The following is a 15,303-nucleotide window of genomic DNA, read 5'->3' as shown; positions in this document are numbered from 1 at the left end:
GACTGGACCTAATGGTCAGGGGTCCCTTTACCTTACAACAACACATTCCAAGTCCTAACACACACACACACACACACACACCCGTAGAAAAGTGAACTTGGAATCTCTGCTGCATTCTTTCTCCTAAATATAAAGTACTATTCTAGTCCTTTATATTCCAAATGAAGGCCTGAATTAAAATGGAGCAAAGGAGGCTGTCTTACACCATGTTGGAGCGTTGCTCCATCTAGCTCAGTACTGTCCACACTGACTGGCAGCAGTTCCCCACGGTTTTCAAGGCAGGGAGTCTCTCCTAGCCTTACCTGGAGATGCTGCTGGGGATTGAACCCGGGACCTTCTGCATGCAAAGCAGATGCTCTGCCACTGAGCCACAGCCTTTCCCCAAGTTGGCACAAATGAGACTGAGCTAGATGACCCAGTGGTGGCAGCCACCGGATACGGGGATTAAACCAATTCACAGTGAGGAATCAGTCTAGCAGTACTGGTCACAATGGCTATGTAGAACTTCCAGGTTCAGAGGCAGTTTACAGGGAAGCAGCAAAGGGAGTGAGTTATCACCTTCGTGTCTTTGATTCCCAAATCAGGATCACCAGCTCAACAACATTCTACAGTTCATAGAGTCGTATCCAAAGATCCCATAGCACAACTGACTCCCCAGAGCAGGATCTGCTGTGCCACCACACAGAGAGACCATCTGATGAAGCCTGCTTCATGTGCAAACTACCAGGTCACAATATGGAGAAGGTGTTCAGAGCAGGACCCAAAGATACCAAACGCTGAAGATAAAAAGGGAGTGTAAAAACTGGGTTCAGGCCAGTTTAAAGCTGGCTTTTGTGTGTAACTTAGTTGGTCTTTAAGGTGCTACTGGAAGGAATTTTTTTATTTTGACTATGGCAGACCAACACGGCTACCTATCTGTAACTTTTGTGGGGAGTTAGCTTTCACAGTACCTGTTTGTAGAGAAAAGAGGGGGCCGTAAACTCCATCTCCCAAAACCTCAGATGGCTGGAAAAAAGCAAAGGGGGGAAAATGTTAGAGATAACACAATCAGGATGGACAGAAGGAAGCACTTTTTCAACACTGTGCACTGTTCAACTCTGGAGCTCGCTTCTGCAGGATGGATTTTTGCTGTCACTCTGGATGTTCCCAAGACCTCCTGAAGAATGATGTGGGCCCATCAGCTGACAGGCAGGAGGAGTGCATCCTTCTGCACCCAGTGGGGAAAAAGTCAAAATCAGTTTCAAAAATGAGTTTCCCAACTGTTGCTTTGCTAGAACAAGGCATGCTCTCGCTGCCTATCAGCTGACTAGCACTGAGGGCGCACCTTGCTCCAACAAAGAAGCTCACCGTAAGCATGCATGTGGGGCAGGTGGGTGTGCTAAAGCCGGATTCGGACTGTGGGCTGAAGCATCCCCACCCATGTTGTCAGGCCAGATTGGTGGCAGCGGACCAGCTGTTTCGCGGGGCTGCTTCTCCACCATCTCGCCGGCCCTGATGAAGAGTCAAGAGCATTTTGATGCCCAGCAGACCCAGCAGCACCCTTCACCTTAGCAGTGAGGGTCAGGAATGGAACCTCCAGGGACAGAGGGAGTATGCCTCTGACCACCTGGGCACAAGCGACAGGGGTACAGCCACTGCCTTCATGCTGGGGGCAATCCGATGTACGCAGGGCAAGCTTCTAATAAACCAAGCAGCTCAGAAGCCACTTCAGCAGCATATTTTAAGTAGGAGTGGATGGATCTGTCGATTTCTACTGCGTGCCACTTTCATATGTGGAGTTGATACTTTTTAGTTGATTTTCATATGTAACAATTTATTTCTTGCTGCATTAGAGGATATTTGGACTAGCTGTTCACTAGGTCTCGCAATACGGAATTCCTTGTGTATTTTTTCGTAGCTGATTATTATGGGTAATGTTTGTTTTGATGCTAAAGATGTTCAATGTAGTTGGTAATTCTGTCTTACAGAATTTGGCAGTCCTCTTGGTTTTTTGTTTTGTTTTGAAAGATTAAGATGTTTTCACCCAGGTCACAAACCATTTAGAGAAGTGTTTAAATATAACTTTGGAACTCCCTGCTTATTAATATCAGGCAGGCGCCTTTGCGGTATCTTCTTCAACACCTGCTAAAAACATTTCTGTTTAGACAAGCCTGCCCAATTGTTGTTATGAACTTTCATCTGTTTCTACTATATTATCAATTTAGATTTTCAAAAGTCTGAAATTATTGTTGTTAATTTTTCCTATTGGTAATATTATCATTTGATCCTTTTTGTAAATCCCTTTGAGGCTTTGTTTTTCAATCTTTCAAGCAATTTATAAATCTTATGAAATAAATAATACAAATATAACATATAAGCAGTATATAACTTGTCCAAGTGGACAATAACTAAAATCCAGGTTGGATCCATCTCATTTCTGTGTATAAGGGTGTTGTTGTTTTTTTGAAGTTAATATTCACACTATTTTTGTATGCCTTTTTCAAAAAACATTTCCGCACACGTTCTACCATTTAAAAAACACCAAGACTTCCGATTTAGCAAGCATTTTGACATATTGTCTGAGAAGGTAATGGCAGAACTCATAGACGTGCATATGTTAAAAAGTAACTGCTTTCTGACCAGCATGTTAAGTCCAGGAAACATGAACCGGGGCGCTTTGCTTTAAAAACAAAAAACTGCAAGTCAGATGAAATACTTGAACGTTCTCAATTTTTTTAGTGCAGCGTTTGTATAATCTCCTCTGGCAAAAAAAATGAAAATGAAAATCTGGGTCCCTCTTACGGCAGAAAAAGAACTCACTGGATCTTTGTAAGTAGAGGTTGGTCCATCAGGGTGAAGGGGGCATTGCCCCACCAAGCGCAATCTGGACTCAGCCAGCCACCACCTGCCTGATTTCTTACAACCCGTCCGCTTTCACCTCCCTTAAGTTTCAGGTGCTGTCCTTGCAGAACTCAGCAGGGAGGAGGATGGGGACATACCCGAGTTGGCTGAACCAAACATTGGCTCTGGCGCCACCTACTGTTGGGCTCCCTGCCTTCCTCTGCACCAGTTCCAATGGGCACCACCGCCTTTTGCCTGTAAGAGTGTTCGTTATGCTCAGGTCCACCTTTTGCAGGTTTTCCAGAAACATCTGCCTGCTCACTGTGAGGACAGGATGCTGGGCTTGACGGGCTGTTGGCCTGACCCAGCGGCCAGGCTCCATTAGCAATTTGTGATAATATATACAATGGTAAAAGGTAAAGGTAAAGGGACCCCTGACCATTAGGTACAGTCATGGCCGACTATGGGGTTGCGGCGCTCTTCTCGCTTTATTGGCCATGGGAGCTGGCGTACAGCTTCCAGGTCATGTGGCCAGCATGACTAACCGCTTCTGGCGAAGCAGAGCAGCGCACGGAAACGCCGTTTATCTTCCCGCCGGAGCGGTACCTATTTATCTACTTGCACTTTGATGTGCTTTTGAACTGCTGGTTGGCAGGAGCAGGGACCAAGCAACGGGAGCTCACCCCGTCGCAGGGATTCGAACCGCCAACCTTCTGATCGGCAAGCCCTAGGCTCTGTGGGATAGCCCACAGTGCCACCCATGTCCCTATATACAATGGTACCTTGGGTTAAGAACTTAATTCCTTCCAGAGGTCCGTTCTTAACCTGAAACTGTTCTTAACCCAAAGCACCACTTTTGCTAATGGGGCCTCCCGCTGCCGCCGGAGCACGATTTCTGTGCTCATCCTGAAGCAAAGTTCTTAACCCGAGGTACTATTTCTGGGTTAGCAGAGTCTGTAACCTGAAGCATATGTAACCCGAGGTACCACTGTACTGTACTTTTCGGTGTATAAGACTAGGTTTTTTCCTTTAAAAATTATGCTAAAAAATGGGGGCTGTCTTATACATGGGTAGCGCACAGTGCAAACTCAAATTTAAGAATTTGAGTCTCCCAAAATAGGGGGTGTCTTATACACAGAAAAATACGGTCTCTCTCTCTTTGTGTGTGTGTCTTACACGAATAGTTAAATATAAATCTTTAAACTTGTCAGGCTGGCAACACTTGAACAACAAATATTATTCACAAACTCCTCCAGACGGCGCCTGCATGAAGTCCCCACACCTCTCAGTTTCACAGTCAAGATAGAAGTAACTGAATAACCAGCCAACTGCCAATTTCCAACTGCCACCTCCTTTCCCCAATACCATCTATTCCTTGTGAAATACATTCCCAATGAAATTACTTTACAAATACTGACAGGCTCTTCTTTTTTTGGAGGGGAGGGAATTGGGAGCCGGGGTCAAGGCCCTGGAGTCTGCTTGCGTGCGAGAACAGAGGACAGCGGCCCAGATTAAGGGCTCCGGCCTGCTTTTAGTGACTCATGAAGAGCCCGAGGCCTCTGCCTAAATCTCTCAGTGACCGAAAATATAAGCAATTCAGCCTTAATGGGAAGCAGGCGCAACAAAGCGCGATCAATAGGCTGCTCTCTCCCGCCTCCCCGCTTGCGAGGAGAAAGGATTATGGTTCCACTTAAAATCCTTCTTAAAAGCTGGGAGGGAAACGATGGGTCCAAATCTGTGAGCCGGCAAAGAGTACCCCAAATCTATCTTCGGCCTCAGTGCTTGGGATTAATCTGCCAATCGGGGTCTTCGTTTTTTTCACAGGGCGAATTGGGGCAGGCTGTAAATTGGCAAGGTGTATTAAAGGCCGCTGTCATCGTTTGTTGTTGTTTAGTTGTTTAGTCGTGTCTGACTCTTCGTGACCCCATGGGCCAGAGCACGCCAGGCACTCCTGTCTTCCACTGCCTCCCAAAGTTTGGTCAAACTCATGTTGGTCGCTTGGAGAACCCTGTCCAACCATCTCGTCCTCTGTTGTCCCCTTCTCCTTGTGCCCTCCATCTTTCCCAACATCAGGGTCTTTTCCAGGGAGTCTTCTCTTCTCATGAGGTGGCCAAAGTATTGGAGCCTCAGCTTCAGGATCTGTCCTTCCAGTGAGCACTCAGGGCTGATTTCCTTCAGAATGGAGAGGTTTGGTCTTCTTGCAGTCCATGGGACTCTCAAGAGTCTCCTCCAGCACCATAATTCAAAAGCATCAATTCTTCAGCGACCAGCCTTCTTGATGGTCCAGCTCTCACTTCCATACATCACTACTGGGAAAACCATAGCTTTAACTATACGGACCTTTGTTGGCAAAGTGATGTCTCTGCTTTTTAAGATGCTGTCTAGGGTTTGTCATTGCTTTTCTCCCAAGAAGCAGGCGTTTTTTAATTTTGTGGCTGCTGTCACCATCTGCAGTGATCATGGAGCCCAAGAAAGTAAAATCTCTCACTGCCTCATGGATCACTGCCTTGCTGTGGCGAAGGGGCTTGAATAACTCAGAGAAGCTATGAGCTATGCCGTGCAGGGCCACCCAAGATGGACAGGTCATAGTGGAAAGTTTTGACCAAACGTGATCCACCTGGAGCAGGAACCGGCAAGAAAACTCCATGGACAAAGACAACAGGCTGTCACCATTAGCTCTTGTATTTTGTTCACCGTCCCCCAAAAAGGCTGTAGGGCAAGCTTGGCCAAGTTTACTCCCAACCTAAGGCCAACTTTGGATTGAGGGGCTAGAAGCGGGTACTGCCTGCTTCATCCACATGGAGGGCTTGGCAGAACCAGCCTTGAGGACTACTAATCTTATTATTATTTCTTTTTAAGCTACCACTTGCTTATTTGTGTGGCGGGGTTGCCAGAACAACCCTTGAGGACAAATAACAAAAAAAACCACCACCTGCTTATTTGCGGAACAATCTTTAAGGATGCGTTACATTTTCACTACTATTACTAATAATAATCCACTGTGTTTATTTGTGGGGAGGGTTTGCCAGAAGAATCTTGAGGACTAGGAACTTAAAACAAAAACGGAAACACCACCACCATGGAAGTCAAAAGGTTTACGTTTTATGCCGACTTGCAGGATTCATGGCATGTTGTTTTCCAGGCCTCCCGCTTCTAACAATTCAGCCAAAAATAAATAGTGCTGACAAGGGAGAGGGTGGGATAATAGGTCTGTAATCACCTAGCATGTGATTTCATGAGGGAGGCAGCTATCCATCCTCTCTCTCTCTCACTGGGCTCTTTCAGATGGGTTTTTAAAAGAATGTGATTTCCTCGCTCAGCAGTCTAGGGTGGGCTAACAGAAAAGTCAGCAAATCTGACAGCGTTTAAAGCTCAGAGGGTTTCTAGCAGTCAGGGAAACCGGGCAGGCAGCACAGCCAGGTGGTAAAGCTTCGCCTGGACTGTACCACTTCCAGCAGTGCCATGGGGAGGGGGGAAATATGGTGGAGACCAAATCCTCCCCCTGCCCTGAATTCATCATTCCATTCACAGGCAACATTTGGGGAGGGGGCATTCCACTAATTGTTACTTTTTCATGTTGCTTCATGTTGTTTCATGATGCCAGCACCCTGGTCAAATCTACCCATGCCAACACAAGGAAAATATAATTTATTTATTGTATTTCAGAAAATTTATATGCCACTTACAGTCATATCTTGGGTTACAGACGCTTCAGGTTGCATTTTTTTGGGTTATGGACTGCCAAAACACCAAAGTACTAGAATGGGTTACTTCTGGGTTTCGGCGCTCGCGCAAAAGCACTAAATTGCACTTTGCGCATGCACAGAAGCACTAAATCGCACCCTGTGTGTGCACAGGCGCGGGTTGCAAACGTGCATCCTGCATGGATCATGTTTGCAACCCGAGCGTCCACTGTAGTTTAAAAAAACCCTAAAACTAAAACCTCAAAGCGGTTTCCAAAAAGAATGAATAATCAGTTTTTAAAATAATAATAATAATAATAATAATAATAATAATAATAATAATAATAATCCCCCTTTAAATATATCCAGTGAGAGAACAATGAACAAGAACATCAGAAAATCCCTGTTGGATTGGGCCAAAGGATCTGGTCTTCACAGCAACAAACAAGATGTTCATCAGGGAAGCCTGAAAGCAGGACCTGAGTGCAAACAACAGCACTGTCCAATTTGCGATTCCCAGACACTGGCATTCAGGAGCATTTCTGCTTCCAGCTGTGGAGGCAGAGCATAGCCATCATGGCTAATAGCCACAATTTGTCCCATCCTCCATGAATTTGTCCCATCCACTGCCTGCTGCGGGAGTGAGTTCCACAGTTCCACTATGCGTGAAGAAATCCTTTTTTATCTCTCCTGAATCTTCCAGCCATCAGTTTCACTGGATGCTCATGAGTTCCGAGTGTTAAGAGAGAGGGAGAAAATAAGTTTCCTCATCCACTTTTCCCATGCCATAAATATTTCAAACACTTCTACTACTACTTGCCCCTTACTCCCCCTTTCCCTGAAGTAAAAAGTCCCAAATGCTGCAACACCACTTAAGATTGTAAGAAACCAACAACCTCAAAGCACTTTACAAGAAAAAGAGGAAACCAAAAGATTGGTTGCTTAATCCTGAAACTTTTCCAGCCCTACAATATCCTTTTTTCGAGGTGAGACAAACCACACGCTCCTTTAAAATATCCGTTCCTTTCTGCCCTGAATCAGCTGAAAGTTGGTAGTAAGTGCTGTTTACTGATAACAATTATTTTATTATTTAACAAAATCTATACATAGTTTGACTGCTAAAAACAACCCCAAAACCTCAAAGCGATGTACAACCGCCCTCCAAGAAAATCAAGAAAAAAATTACAATAGTTTAAAAGATTCCAAATGTTAAAATACTTTGAATGGGTTAAAATCCACATCAACTTTCTAAGCACCTGGGTGATAGCTGTCAACTTTTCCCTTTTTTAAGGGAAATTCCCTTATTCCGAATAGGATTCCTCGCAAGAAGAGGGAAAAGTTGACAGCTATGACCTGGGTAGGTTTGTCTAAACTAGAATTTTAGCAGGCGCCAAAAAGAGTGCAGTGAAGGTGGCTGCCCGATATCATGAGGCAGGCAGTTCCAAAGTGTAAGCGATGCCACATTAAACGGTCACAGAACCCTTACAAATGTGGAACGGGTGTTACGTGGCACCTGCTGTAATGCCAATGGATAATGGAAACAATGACCTTGGATAGCGTCCCTCCCTCCATGGAGGGTCTTCCACCTGTGTGCGAAGCCCTCGCTCTGAAATTCCTGGGTTGCACAAGATAGCCTGTAAACACCCACCCGCAATTCCATGACTATTATTCAATCCGTTTTCGGATCACATGGAGACTTTGCTCCGAGACAGCTGGTCTTTCTCCCACAACCTGGCAGGGCCCAGCGGGCCCAGGAAAGAGAAACAATAGGAATCGTGTTGGTTTTCTCTTTTTGAAAATGCAAGATTCCTCACTCTCCTCCCCACCCGCCTCCAGCATCCTGTTCAAACGGTTGGCACCCTTAACGCTCAATTTTCTTTGTTTATTCTGAACAAGAATTAATCTGCCTTTATTGGGCATTATGGGATAAGCTGGGGGGTGTGTGGAGAGAAAGACAATCTGTTACGAAGGGTTGTCCTACGCAAAGCAGACCCGCTGAAATTAATGGGCACAATTCACTTAGCTTAGTGGGTTCTCAATCTCTTTTCCTCTGGGCCACACTTTCAAAATATAAAAATTGCTCGCACCACACCGGTTTTGCTCTGGGGCATGTTAAAGGGTATGGTGGCACCATCTGCGTAACAAAGACTACCGCAGAGATATCAAGATTTTTGAAAGTATGGGTTCCACGTGGTTCTAATTGTAGAGACAAGCTTCTAGTCCTGAAGGACGTGGTGAAGAAATGTGTGCAACGTTTCGTTAAATCTCTGAATCTAAGAGGCAGGTTTCAGCAGGGGCTGCTGGCAGGCAGGGTGGCACTTCAGCACCACAGACAGCTCCCTGCCCCTCAATTCCCCACTCCTCTTCCCAGGCTCTCTGCCTTGACAGCTGCTTCCTCTGGCTCCTTCTTTGCCAAATAAAACAGACACGTCCACACAACTCCTTGAAAGACCTCCGCTTCTGAAAGCAGGGCAGACAATGCGGGATAACCTTGGGAACGCACTTATCCTTCGACACGGCAAGAAAAAAGGCTCCTGCATTATAGTAATCCAAGTTCGTTTTCCTTATTTTTTCCCCCCTCTCTCCTTTCTCTTTCCAACAATGTGCTTCCAAGTAGAATTACTCCGTGTCCTTCCAGTTTCAAATAATCCTCCTATTCTCCCCCCCCCCCGGCTTTCTCGCTTCCCCTTCGAACAATGGATTGCGGCTTCCGAACCCGGCGTCTTAAGGGCATCTGTTGGAAACAGGCCTTTTCTCTCGAGCAGGGGGGTTGCTAAGCAACTCTGGAGAGGGGATTGGCAACGTCCCATCAAGAGGAGCATCGAGGCCATGATCCTGAGCTTCGGCACTGTGATGCACATAATGGGCTGTCTGTGGCCACCTGTTTCTGTCCACGTACGCTGTCGAGGGACAGGAGCTGGGGAGCAAAGATGACTGAAAGGGAATTCCAAGGCTTCCAAGAAGGGTCATAGCTCAGTGGTTAGAGCATCTATCTATCTGTTGGACTCTCAGGTCAAGGGCTGCAATCAGCTGCACGTAACTCAGCAGTAGAGCAGCTGCCTTCATGCAGAAGGCCCTGAGTTCAATCCACAGCATCTCCAGGTAGGTCTCCAACCCGAAACCCTGGAGATCCACTGCCAGTTAGTATTTGCAGCCCTGCATCAGTAGACAATGGAGAAGTGGGCTATTGATGGCTATGGGACCGCCTCTCCCAGTATGCCCCACAGAGGACCTTAAGGTCCATAAAAATAACACCCTAGAGGTCCCGAGGCCTAAGGAAGTTAGATTAGCCTTAACCAGAGCCAGGGCCTTTTCAACACTGGCTCCGGCCTGGTGGAACGCTCTGCCTCACGAGACCAGGGCCCTGCAGGATCTGATTTCTTTCCGCAGGGCCTGTAAGACAGAGTTGTTCCGCCTGGCCTTTGGCTTGGAATCAACTTGATCCTCTCCCCCTCTTTCCTTTTTCCTTTCTCCTTCTGTGATGGAACTCCTATTTGGGGACTTCCCTGGCTTTTTTCTGGCCCACGTAGGACCAGTCTGGATAGTTGGTGAAGACTTGACGTTTTCATCCCCCCAAAAAGTTTTTGATTTGAGTTTCCATTGAAATGAGGCTGCATTTTAATGTTGTAGTTTAATCTTGTTTTTAAGTTGTATTTAAGTTGTATCAATTGTTTTTATACTTGGTGTTAGCCAGCCTGAGCCCAGTCTTGGCTGGGGAGGGTGGGGTATAAATTATTATTATTATTATTATTATTATTATTATTATTATTATGTCATAAGAGAATGTCATAGCTCACTGATGGATTGACTTCCTTCCATGAAGAGGGTCCCGGGTTCAGGACTGGGGTGTCCCCTGCCTGAAACCTTGAGGAGCCGCTGCCAGTCAGTGTTGACAATACCAAGACAGATGGATCAAGGGGTCTGACTCTGTATAAGCCTTGCTGGGTTCCTGTGGGAGGCGTGAGAGAGGCTTCTAAAATGGAGAACAGAGAGAGCTATGCATTGGAATTGACAGGCCTATGTTTAAAATTGATGGACACAACTAACTTGGGTTGGTTGATTTCAGTGGGTTTATCCTCGAGTAGTTCAGTGGTTCTCAACCTGCGGGTCCCCAGATGTTGCTGGACTACAACTCCCGTCATCTCTGAGCTCTGGCCTTGCTAGCTAGGGGTGATGGGAGTTGTAGTTCAACAACATCTGTGGACCCACAGGTTGAGAAAGGCTGTTTTAGTTGGAAACAACCCAGAGCAGTACATCTGCAACCCTGCCATGGCAAGGACACTATTGAACTGGGTGGATTGAGGGTCTAACTTGAGGCAAGGGGCCTTTCTTTGATCCTATGCCCTGCATTCCTCCTGCAAAAGTGATTAGCAAACAACGGGAATAAATTGTTCAAAAACGGCAAACAAGCAAGCGAACAATATAGAATTAATGGGTCATATCCAACTAATGCTGCACACACCCCAAACATTTAAAGCATGTGCACACCCAAGGATCCTGGGAACTGTAGTTTGTTAAGGGTGCTGAAAACTGGCACTTGGAATAGTAAACTACAGTTCTCAGGAACTTTTTTAGGGGGCTGTTAATGAGATGGGCTTTAAATGTATAGTGCGCACACAATCGAAGACCTACTCAGAGAAGACCCATTGAAATGAATGGACCTTAGTCATACAATCATCAAAGCTGAAGGGACCCCAAGGATCATCTAGTCCAACCCCCTGCAATGCAGGAATATGTAGCTGTCCCATACAGGAATTGAAACTGCCACCTTGGGGTTATCAGCACCACACTCTAACCAACTGCCATATCCATTAATTTCAATGGACCTACTCTGAATAGGGCTAGCACGGAATGCAACCCATTACTTTATTTTAAATGGGTCCACTGAACCGGGCCTCCCACCATAAAACACCCCCAATGATGTTACCTGTCTTTGCTGTGCTCCGAGAGAAAGCCAGGAACAGGCCTGACCTCCACCCGCGAAAGGCTCTTAACTGGGTCTCGCTTGGGGAGTTCTGCAGAGGCTGAGCGAAAGGTGCTGAAGTCATGGGTGCCCAGTAGGAAGGACGCTGCCTCCTGCATGGCCAGCGGGTTCAGATGGCTGAAGAGAGACAGGGAAAAGACTCTGAGAACAGCGGAAGGACATCGGGAGCTGCTTCACAGAAGGCGAGATCCTAGGCCACGGTATCCCAAATGTGAGCCTCCAGCTGTTTTTGGACTACAACTCCCACCATCCCCTAGCTAGCAGGACTGGTGGTCAGGGATGATGGGAAGTGTAGTCAAGAAACAGCTGGAAACTCAAGTTTGGCAAACCCTGATCTAGGCCAGCCTTATGCCAGCCTGGGGGTCCTCTGGTTGTGTTGGACCACAACTCCCATCACTCGGCTGGGGCTGATGGGAGTTGTGGTCCTACACATTGAGAGGGCCCCAGGTCGAAGAACATCTCAAATTTGTTGTTGGACTACAACTCCCATCATCCCTGACCACCGGTCCTGCTAGCTGGGGATGCTGGGAGTCCAACAACAGCTGGGGACCCAAGTTTGAGAAGCACTGGCTTAGTGTTTGCACATCTGCCTTGCAAGCAGAATGCTCCAGGTTCAATCGCCAGCATCTGCAGGCAGGGCTGGGAGAGTCTTCTGCCAGAAATCCTAAAAAGCAGCTGCCAGCCAGTGTAGACAGCACTGAGCTAAATGGGCCAGTGGTCTGGTTCTGTATAAGGCAGCTTCCTCTGTTCCTCTAATGATTCTGCAGTATATAAATCAGCCTTAAATAAATAACTCAATAAATAGTAGGCAGCCAGTGCCATTTATGTACCCAACTCCCTGACCTACAGAGACGCGGGTGGTGCTGTGGGTTAAACCACAGAGCCTAGGGCTTGCCGATTGGAAGGTCGACAGTTCGAATCCCTGCAACGGGGTGAGCTCCCGTTGCTCGGTCCCTGCTCCTGCCAACCTAGCAGTTCGAAAGCACGTCAAAGTGCAAGTAGATAAATAGGTACCACTCCGGCGGGAAGGTAAACGGCGTTTCTGTGCGCTGCTCTGGTTCGCCAGAAGCGGCTTAGTCATGATGGCCACATGACCTGGAAGCTGTACGCCGGCTCCCTCAGCCAGTAAAGCGAGATGAGCGCCGCAACCCCAGAGTCGGCCACGGCTAGACTTAATGGTCAGGGGTCCCTTTACCCTTTACCCTGACCTACATATGCCTCAGTGTCACAAACTCACCCTCGATACGTTGCCCAGCAGCGGTTCCGCTCAAAGACAGGCAGCTCCAAATGATGACAGCACCCGGTCGCCACCCGGTAGACGTACGTCCTCGACCGGGCCGAGAAGCGGGCGTGGAAGGTGCTGGGGACACGACGAGCACCCAGGATGCTGTTGAGAGAAAGGAGGGTCGTTTTCCGAAATGTAGATAGGGAAGTGGGTGCAATTTAAGTAGCGAAGGTCTGGTTCCCAGGATCAGTTTGCATGAGCAGATGTTCTAGAAGGTTTTGACCTTTAAAGCCCTATGCAGCCTAGGACCCACGTACCTACGGGACTGCCTCTCCTGGTATGCCCCACGGAGGACCTTAAGGTCCACAAATGACAACATTTTGGAGGTCCAGGTCGCAAGGTTGTTCGATTGGTCTCAACTAGGGCCAGGGCCTTTTCAGTACTGGCCCCGACTTGGTGGAACACTCTGTCACAAGAGACTAGGGCCCTGCGGGACTTGACGTCTTTCCACAGGACCTGCAAGACAGAGCTGTTCCGCCTGGCCTTTGGTTTGGACTCAGTCTGAACCTTATGTTTCCCTCCCCTTATGGTTTTGATCTATAGGCTACTTTTAAAATGAGGCTGCATTTTAAATTGCATTTTAACCTGTATTTTAAATTGGTTTCCCCCCCTATTATGTTTTTACTGCAATTTTACTGGTGTTAGCCGCCTTGAGCCTGGCTCTGGCCCAGGGAGGGCAGGGTATAAATAAAATTTATTATTATTATTAATATTATTATTATGGGGTCTGCAAACCTCTTGCCATAAGGCTGCAACTGAGCCTTGTTAACTGCCTCAGATTTGTCCAGCCCACGAAGAGCACCAGGCCCTGTGATTGGTTAGAAGTCTGGGAAGACCCATTGCTCAGGGGTAGAGCATCTGCCTTGCATGTAGAAGGCCTCAGGTCCAATCCTCAGCATCTCCAGGTAGAGCTAGAGGCACCCCCAGTCTGAAACACTGGAGAGCTACTGCCAGTCAGAGCAGACAATACTAAGCTAGCTGGGCCAAGCGTCCTAACAGGTTAGCTTCCTATGTTTGTGGGGAGGAGTTGCTCAGTGATAGAGTACCTGCCCAGCCTGCCTGCCTGCCTGCCGAAGGTCCCAGGTCCAACCCCCAGCTTCTCCATGTAGGGCTGGGGAAACCACTCCTACCTGAAAGGCTGGAGAGCTGCTGCCAGTCAGTGTGCGCACTGTGCTGAGGTAGGCGGGCCCATGTGCCTGACTTGGTGTAGGGCAGCTCTCCAGGCACCTAGGAAGGCCCAGCACTTTGCAGGTGTCAACGGTCAGCTGACCATCAGCACCTGCAAAGGCATACCTTCACCTGTTCCCTGCCTGACACACATCTGCATGCTGAAATTCCTTGCACAAACCCACACATAATGGAACACCAGGGGGGAATGAGTCCTGTCCTACCCTGACATGCTAGCTCTCTAAGTGCAGGGCACCACAGGGCTCAACATGCAGCTGGCCCTGGATGTAGGGGGATGGCCTCTTCAGCCACTAGCCTGGCGGCTTCCTCACGGCATCTCAGGATGCAGCCCGGCCCTAGACGGAGTCAAGTGTTGGAAGCAGCAGGGAAGGGGGGGCAGGAAGAATGACCTAGTTTTCTTCTCTCTCTCTCTCTCTCTCTCTCTCTCTCCATCTGCTGCAGTGAAGCGATTACCAGCCATTTGAAAACATCGCAGACAGGATGAGACGCTCCTGGCCAGCCAGGTGTGCATTTGCTCAGGGTTCATCCACAGTGTGGACATTTGGATCCCATGCTGGGGTTAGGAATGCAGGAGCAAAGGATTCCTGAGCCTTGGATTGAGAGCTGGGCCATTGGTCCAGCTAGCTCAGAACCTAAGAAGAACCCTAAGGGATCAGGTCAGCGACCCATCGAGTCCAGCATCCTGTTCTCACAGTAGCCGACCAGATCCCTGTGGAAAGCCCACCAGCAGGAATCGAGCACTAGATCCCTCTCCCCTGTTGCAGCTTCCAGCAACTGGTATTCAGAAGCATTGCTGCCTCCAGCTGTGAAACAAAGTATCCTCCAAACATCTGGAAATGAAATATTACGCATGAGTATCAGCTGGTTCCCTGAGTTCCCTTGGAAGGGGGGGTTGATGGATAAGCCAGTCTGGGAACTGAAGCTCTGTGAGGGGAATGGGGGCCTCCTAACAACTCTCAGCACCCTTAATGAACTACAACTCCCATCATGCTTTTGGCTGCTTAAAGTGGCATCACGGTGCTTTAAGTACATGGTGTGAATGTGGCCTAAGAAGGCTTCCAGCGGATCAGGCGAAGCAGAGGGATCCAGGCAGATGTTCCAGCCTTTCCTCTCCTTGCAAATGCCAGAAAAAGAAATTTTAAAAAAGCTTCCGCTGAGAGCAAACAGGTGGATAAGATTACTGGTCCCCCTTGGCTCAAATTGCCATGACAACAAAATGGCTCCCACGAAGGCCTCTCAGAGAACATGGATCACAGCCACAAAACAGAACGAAGGCAGAAGAGAGCAGGGAGGCAGACCATTAGGAGGAGAGGCAGCAGCGGCTGCTAAGCCCTGGCAGCCAG

General features: G+C 47.8%; 1 protein-coding gene across 2 annotated transcripts in view; it reads right to left on the bottom strand.

The window, feature by feature from the left end:
• Nucleotides 1-15,303, bottom strand: part of PUSL1 (pseudouridine synthase like 1) — a 68,500-nt gene that overhangs the window by 24,660 nt on the left and 28,537 nt on the right. For both annotated transcript variants that reach the window (XM_083513279.1, XM_083513278.1), the window contains exons 4-6: nt 12,725-12,874; nt 11,431-11,604; nt 951-1,005 (exon numbers count right to left, since the gene is read on the bottom strand). In XM_083513279.1, coding sequence (XP_083369405.1) covers nt 951-1,005; nt 11,431-11,604; nt 12,725-12,874 — 379 coding nt within the window. The remainder of the gene's footprint in view (nt 1-950; nt 1,006-11,430; nt 11,605-12,724; nt 12,875-15,303) is intronic.

Source organism: Podarcis liolepis (assembly GCF_965112155.1).
Source record: "Podarcis liolepis genome assembly, chromosome: 7".
Lineage (NCBI taxonomy): Eukaryota > Metazoa > Chordata > Lepidosauria > Squamata > Lacertidae > Podarcis > Podarcis liolepis.
This window is presented reverse-complemented; position numbering and strand designations above follow the sequence as displayed.